Consider the following 7,957-nt stretch of genomic DNA (forward strand, 5'->3'; position numbering starts at 1 on the left):
CCATATCAGAGACACATATTTCCCTCAGATTACACAGATCCACAAAGAATTTGAAAACAAACCCGATTTTGTTAAACTCTCATATCTCCTGGGTGAAATATCACAGTGTACCATCACATCAGCAAGATTTGTGACCTATTGCCACAAGAAAAGGTCAGCCAGAAACCATATTTATGCTTATTTATTTTCCCTTTTGTACTTTAACCAGAGAGAGAGAGAGGGAGAGGGGAGAGAAAGGGAGAGGGAGGGAGAGGGAAGGAAGGAGGGAGGGGGGGGTGCTCTGAGTACGACGTGTAAAACAGCGTGTTCCAGTTACCTCCAGTATACAGCAAATTTGCACAGCCTTTGAGTGGGACAACATTCCATAGGCAACAATCAACAGCCTGATCAACTCTATGCAAAGGAGATGTGTCGCACTGCATGAGGCAAATGGTGGTAACACCAGATACTGACTGGTTTTCTGATCCACGCCTCTTCCTTTTTTTAAGGTCTCTGTGACCAACAGATGCATATTCGTATACTCAGTTGTGAAATCCATAGATTAGGGCCTAATGCATTTATATCAATTGGTTGAGTTCATTATATGAACCGAAGTACTTGGGTGTACGAGATTTGACTTCAGAAGAGTTACAGCTTTTGTTAAGTGGTGGTGTCCTTCCTCCCAGGCCGTTGGCATGGTGCAAGGTTAGATAGGGTTAAAGTAGTGGTATAAAGTGATGGGTTTTAACCAATATAGGGTTAGTTGATATTGTACTTCAAATATGTGTATTTAAATTGTATTTATTTAAAAATGTTCATGGTTCCCCTTTCTCATTTTGCATCACAAAGTGTAATGGATCTACAGTCGTGGCCAAAAGTTTTGAGAATGACACAAATGTGAATTTTCACAAAGTCTGCTGCCTCAGTTTGTATGATGGCAATTTGCATATACTCCAGAATGTTATGAAGAGTAATTAGATGAATTGCAATTAATTGCAAAGTCCCTCTTTGCCATGTAAATGAACTGAATCCCCCAAAAACATTTCCACTGCATTTCAGCCCTGCCACAAAAGGACCAGCTGACATCATGTCAGTGATTCTCTCGTTAACACAGATGTGAGTGTTGACGAGGACAAAGCTGGAGAACACTCTGTCATGCTGATTGAGTTCGAATAACAGACTGGAAGCTTTAAAAGGAGGAATCATTGTTCTTCATTTGTCAACCATGGTTAACTGCAAGAAAACACGTGCCGTCATCATTGCTTTGCACAAAATGGGCTTCACAGGCAAGGATATTGCTGCCAGTAAGATTGCACCTAAAATCAACCATTTATCTGATCATCAAGAACTTCAAGGAGAGCGGTTCAATTGTTGTGAAGAAGGCTTCAGGGCGCCCAAGAAAGTCCAGCAAGCGCCAGGACTGTCTACTAAAGTTGATTCAGCTGCGGGATCGGGGCACCACCAGTACAGGAATGGCAGCAGGCAGGTGTGAGTGCATCTGCACGCACAATGAGGCGAAGACTTTTGGGGGATGGCCTGGTGTCAAGAAGGGCAGCAAAGAAGCCACTTCTCTCCAGGAGAAACATCAGGGACAGACTGATATTCTGAAAAAGGTACAGGGATTGGACTGCTGAGGACTGGGGTAAAGTAATGTTCTCTGATGAATCCCCTTTCCGATTGTTTGGGGCATTCGGAAAAAAGCTTGTCCGGAGAAGACAAGTTGAACGCCATCAGTCCTGTGTCATGCCAACAGTAAAGTATCCTGACACCATTCATGTGTGGGGTTGCTTCTCAGCCAAGGGAGTGGGCTCACTCACAATTTTGCCTAAGAACGCAGCCATGAATAAGGAATGGTACCAACACATCCTCCGAGAGCAACTTCTCCCAACCATCCAGGAACAGTTTGGTGACGAACAATGCCCTTTCCAGCATTATGGAGCACCTTACCATAAGGCAAAAGTGATAACTAAGTGGCTCGGGGAACAAAACATTCATATTTTGGGTCCATGACCAGGAAACTCCCCATACCTTAATCCTATTGAGAACTTGTGGTCAATCCTCAAGAGGCGGGTGGACAAACAAAAACCCACAAATCCTGACAAACTCCAAGCATTGATTATGCAAGAATGGGCTGCCATCAGTTAGGATGTGGCCCAGAAGTTAATTGACAGCATGCCAGGGCGGATTGCAGAGGTCTTGAAAAAGAAGGGTCAACACTGCAAATATTGACTCTTTGCATCCACTTCATGTAATTGTCAATAAAATCCTTTGACACTTATGAAATGCTTATAATTATACTTCAGTATTCCATAGTAACATCTGACAAAAATATCTAAAGACACTGAAACAGCAAACTTTGTGAAAATTAATATTTGTGTCATTCTCCAAACTTTTGGCCACGACTGTATACTATAGTTCAGTTGGGGGAGGTAATGAAACATATTGGATGTCAACCGCCGTTAAACAGAAGAAGAAGGGATTCCAAGTCGGAAACTCTGGTATCTTTCTAGAACTCTGACTTTCTGACCTAAAGATCACTGACGTCATGATTTGACCACATTTTATTTTAGTTCCCAGTTGTCTTGAAAGCACGAATTGTCTTCCAAAAAACACACTAACGGTCCGTCCCTTCACTTATTCAACCCGTTCGACAGTAGTTGACTTAAGTTGTACTTTTGACAGACAAAAACAGAAAATGATGTAGCCTAGGTAAGATGGTCACACCCACATCGATCAGGCCCCACCTCACCACACCTACCAAACGGGCGCAAATGTACCTCAAAAGCTGTTCAAGAACGGTGTGCACCGTTTTGGGAAAAAGTGTCTTTCAGTGCTGTCACGCAACTTAGCAACAAACTGAGTCTTTCAGTACAAACTGTCACTCAACATAGCAAATGTTGAGGTAAACTGAACACACCCTGAGTTCAGTTTACTGAGTCAATCGCCATTTTGAAGTAGTGATTTTCTTCTTCACGATTGGTTGATCCCTCCTGATGATCAGCCAATGAAGTTGGAAGTCCCCACCCAGTTGACTACATTAAAATGGTGGAAGCCCTCAATGGCGCTGGCCATGCTGACATAGCCTTTAGGCCACAAGAGGCCTCTATCATTCTCTATGGCAAGGGTGGGCAATTCCCCTTGAGGGCCTGATTGGTGTCACAGTTTTGCCCCAGCTCCAGCTAACACACCTCCAATAATCACCTAATCATGATCTTCAGTTTAGAATGCAATTTGATTAATCAGCTGTGTTTGCTAGGGATGGAGAAAAAGTGTGACACCAATCAGTCCCCCGAGGACTGGAGTTGCCCACCCCTGCTCTATGGGAAGGATGTGTTTCTTAAGTATTCTACAGGGCCTTTTAATGAGCACAGTCTTGAGGTTGATTACACTAATTAATGAAGGGGCGGGCTCACATTCAACCAGATGGCTTAAAAAAGTTCCTCCTAGACACCAAGGAGATGTTGTGATTTCAGTATTTGGTATTTGCAGCCATGGGATCAAAGCAGGTGCTAATTAAGCTTTTGGCGGTGGTTGCTGCGTTTGGTTGTTTCTGGGATGCTGCGTCGTCAACTCCTTGGGCTCATGCAGCTCTGAAGCCCATGGCCTTCCAAAGGTCTGCAGTGCTGCAACCCAGGGACTTCCAGAACCAGAGATCTGCAGTGCTGCATCCCAGGAAGCAGGATTCAGTGTTCCAGTCAAAACAAGTCTTTGAAACCCCGCTGACCTGGACGTTTCCTCATAATCCAGTGCTAGAGGCCAAGCCTGAAGTGAAGAATTTTGAGCTGAAGCAGCCTGTCCCTGCCAACACGGTGCAGGTCAAATGCGGGGAGAATCTGGTCCAGGTGGAGGTCAAGCAGGATCTGTTTGGTATCGGCCAACTTATCCAGCCGGCTGATCTCACCCTGGGGGGCTGTGCTGCAGCTGGGGAGGATGTCGAAGCCCAAAGGCTGATCTTCGAGTCGGAGCTGCAGGGATGTGGCAGTACACTGAAGGTAGCCTTTGTTCAAATCTTAATGTCCAGTTCAAATATTTTAAATCTAAGGACTGGTTTCCTGGACACATAGTAAGCCTAGTCTTGGACTTTATTCTTTTACATTAAGTGTTTCATTTGGTCCACGTTTACAAAGCATGTGACAAATAAAACATGACTTAAGTGAAATGGGGAGTCATTTAAAGCAACTGCTTTAAACACTTGTTTTTTGTTACCACTTCTCAGATGCTAGAGGATACCTTCATCTATACCTTCCACCTGCTCTACAAACCAAGTCATATTGGTGACACCCCTGTTGTAAGGACCACTGAGGCTGTTGTAGGCATTGAGTGCCACTACAAGAGGTGAGAATTCTCCAAACGGATGACTTGTGGTGCATGGACATTGATTTATCAGAAGTAGGCCGACTTAACTCAGGACTTGAGTTAATTTTGCAGTGACTAATGTCCATTTCTCCCCTTGCAGGAAACTCAATGTGAGCAGCAATGCCTTGAAGCCTACCTGGACCCTCTTTGCAGACTCTAAATTAGTTGAGGCGCAACTCTACTTTTCTCTCAAGCTCATGACTGGTGGGTAGTTCCATGTCTGTTAATTATTATTAGTGTCTGTATGGTAGCACCCTCAACCAACACCTAGCAACCTCACAAAGAGGTTTGGTGTCTTGGTATAATGGCTAAGGTGTTGGGTTGACACTTGCTGGTCCCGGTGAAGGCTACACATCTTGCAGCCCTGAAATGACTGACATGAGGTTTGTAATGTAAACTCTATAATTTGTTCCTAGGTGACCTGGTGTTTTTGTCAAGATGCTATTAAATTTCACTTATTTTTGCTGCTTTCTAGATGACTGGCAGATTGAGAGGCCCTCCAGTCAGTACTTCCTAGGTGACCTGATTCGCATGGAAGCCTCTGTCCTGGAGTACCACCATGTGCCTCTGCGGATCTTTGTTGAAAGCTGTGTTGCCACTCTGGTGCCTGACATTAACTCAAAGCCCAGATACTCCTTCATTGAGAATGACGGGTGAGTCGGCGAGGGCACTGTTCAAAGGTGGCGCGTACCAGGTTTGGGATCCATTTTAATTCAGGAATTAAACTTACATTGTACTTTTGTTCTTGTCTTACTAGCACTGATTTAGCTGAGATGCTATATTGAGTTCTGCTTGCGGACTGTCACTTTAGCTACATTAGTGTAATGCACTGGATAGGAGTGATTCCTAAATCTAAACTGAAATTCCACATTTTTCAAAGTGTTGAAGAGAATTGTCCTCAGTTCACTGAATATAATTGACCCCCTTCCCCCAACCCTGGTGTGCACACCCAACAAACTATGACTATGTACAACCAGTTTCATACAGCTTACTGGAAAAGGCCATCAACAGTTTCCTGATAATAGATGAGCCTAATTCTGGACAAATACCTTTAATTGAGGTTTTCCATTGACTATAATATTTTGTCCAGGACTAGAAGTAATCTTTATCTGGTGAAATGGTCCATAGAAGTTGCAAATGTTACTATTAAAGGAGCAACTGGAAGGTGTGCACTGCACATCCTCCTTGTGAAATGTCCTCCAATGGTTTCTGGTTCTTCAGGTGTCTAGTTGATGCTGTGTTGATGGGCTCTAGTTCCCAGTTCCTGCCTCGCTCACAGGACCACAAGCTTCAGATCCAGCTGGAGACCTTCATATTCAAACAGCAGTATGCTGGCCCTGGAAGCAACAGCAGAACTAGCCAGAAAACAATGGACATGATCTATATAACCTGCCACCTGAAGGCCACTGCAGCTTCCTCCCCAACTTATGCTGAGGGCAAGGCCTGTTCCTTTGTCAATGGGTAAATGTATAGTGTGACTTCTGATGGGTGTGTTCATTTTTGCAATGGAAGCAGACATTTCTTACTGGACTGGCAGGATTGTACTGGTCTTTGTAGTTTCAGGTTTACTGAATACTGTTAAAGCTTTTTCTTCTCCCAGGTGGAGGTCTGCAGACGGGGATGACCAGGTGTGTGGTTGCTGTGACACCACCTGTACCATGAGAAGGGCCAGAGCTATTTCCATGGACGCTGGTATGATTTGAGTTATCAAATTCACTGGCTCAACATTTCAGCTCTTGAGGCTCAACACAAATGATCTGGCAACTTGAGTGCTACTGGGCTCAAATCATGAGAACTCCTATCCCTGTGCCCTTGAGGAAGGCTATTAACCCCGCCTTGCTCTCCCCGTCCAGTGGCGCTGCACTGCGGCTTGACCCTGTGCGCCTAACTGACATGTGCAATCATCATTCAATTGGATGTTTGTGCCTCTTGAGGGACTTTGTTTTGCGCTTTCTTAAACATCGGCAATACATTTTATGTTTATGATAATTCAGTCCTCTACTTCTCTCCCCAGATGTGCAGTGGGAAGCTGACGCTGTCCTTGGCCCCATATCCATCCAGTAGTATCTTGTGTTGACGTGATCCACCTGAATCATGACAGTAAATAGGCTATAGAGAAATAAACAACTTAATGGCTGTAGTTTCTCTTGGTTTGTCAGTGTAGTAGACTACTATTTTTGGTCTCTGTAGTATCATTATAGACCAAGTTCACATTGGGTTTATTGGCTCCTCAACTGGGGTTTGGTTAAATTGACAGCAACTTTCCTGTTGCAGAAAAGTGACACTTAGGAGTTAGTTTGAAAGGTAGGGTTATCTATGCGCTTGACATTTGCTTGCTTTTGTAAGGAACCTTGTTTAAATGCCCATGTGACAACAAATACATTGTCTCTATTGCTTGTGTGGGAAGACACTGTCCTGCCAGAAGTGATTTAATAAACCAAGTGGCCTCCACTCATTGCTGTTCTGGTACTTTAATCTCATCAGTACTATACCTGTAACTTGACATGGCTGCATTTTCTTACCAGTAAGAATGGCACTAAAACATGTCATTTCTAAAACACATCTAATCACTTAAACCATCCTGAGGTTAAGTGGCAGAACTAATTACACTTGCATGAGGAGAGAATTATCTTCACTTCTCCTCGTGCATAGTTCTGCCACTTTTATCCTTTTATTTAACTAGGCAAGTCAGTTAACAAATTCATATTTTCAATGATTGTCTAGGAACTGGTTTTAACTGCCTTGTTCAGAGGCAGAACGACAGATTTGTACCTTGTCAGTTCGGGGATTTGAACTTGCAACCTTTCAGTTACTAGTCCAAACATTCCAACCATTAGGCCATGCTGCTGTCCCAATGACATGTATGACCTTGTCACTCTCCTAGAGAAGGTCAGTCCTCTTTCTTCAACACAGTAGCTACTGTTTTGTTGAGTTAATTATATGATACTGTATCACACCCAGGACAATTTAACCACTGTTCTTCATTAGACACCAAACGGGGAGAACTACCTGGACCTGTCATATGCTCATTTTTAGTTTTTCATTGTGCAATTTAAACATATCTCATAATGAACACAACCCACTTGTGTAAAACATAATGTAGAATTTCTCAATGTTTTGACCACTCAGAACACAGAAATAAAGACTCAAATCTACACCAATATATGCACTGTAATGACAATTTTGTCAAATGTGAGACTTTAATACATTCCAACATTGATAGAAGGTGTGTAGATTCAATTAACATTCACAAAAGGGTCGGGATCAATTCAATTTGAATTCAGTCAATTCAGAATGGAATGCAATGTCAGTTGACTTGTTGACGGAACTGTTAATGGTTGACTGAAATGGAATTCATCCCAACCAGGGAGCATGAGGGCTCTGGATAGTTAAAGAGAATCCAGGGTGTCAGCAGTGAGTTTTCTCTGGTGCCTCAGTAGTGGGCTTGGTGTTAAAGACCATCTTGAGCAAGAAGAGATGCAGGTAGCCCGCCATGACCATATCCTGTCCGCAGACCAACAGGTGAAGTATTTGGAGTTGGAGAGGTAGTAGACAGCGCTTCTCCTCATACTGCCAAAGTTCTAATGCTGAAATGTGGAAGACGTAGCCCTCCACACGATGT

At 43.5% G+C, this 7,957-nt stretch overlaps 1 protein-coding gene across 1 annotated transcript; it reads left to right on the forward strand.

Annotated features, from left to right (window-relative positions):
- Window positions 1-3,447: 3,447 nt before the first annotated feature.
- On the forward strand, window positions 3,448-6,790 carry LOC129854974 (zona pellucida sperm-binding protein 3-like). The gene is made up of 7 exons (XM_055922189.1): window positions 3,448-3,971; window positions 4,196-4,314; window positions 4,436-4,539; window positions 4,811-4,988; window positions 5,557-5,796; window positions 5,936-6,027; window positions 6,350-6,790. The coding sequence occupies exons 1-7, from the start codon at window positions 3,471-3,473 to the stop codon at window positions 6,397-6,399; spliced, it is 1,284 nt and encodes a 427-aa protein (XP_055778164.1). The 5' UTR covers window positions 3,448-3,470; the 3' UTR covers window positions 6,400-6,790.
- Window positions 6,791-7,957: the final 1,167 nt, after the last annotated feature.

Source organism: Salvelinus fontinalis, chromosome 5 (assembly GCF_029448725.1).
Source record: "Salvelinus fontinalis isolate EN_2023a chromosome 5, ASM2944872v1, whole genome shotgun sequence".
In the NCBI taxonomy this organism is placed as follows: domain Eukaryota; kingdom Metazoa; phylum Chordata; class Actinopteri; order Salmoniformes; family Salmonidae; genus Salvelinus; species Salvelinus fontinalis.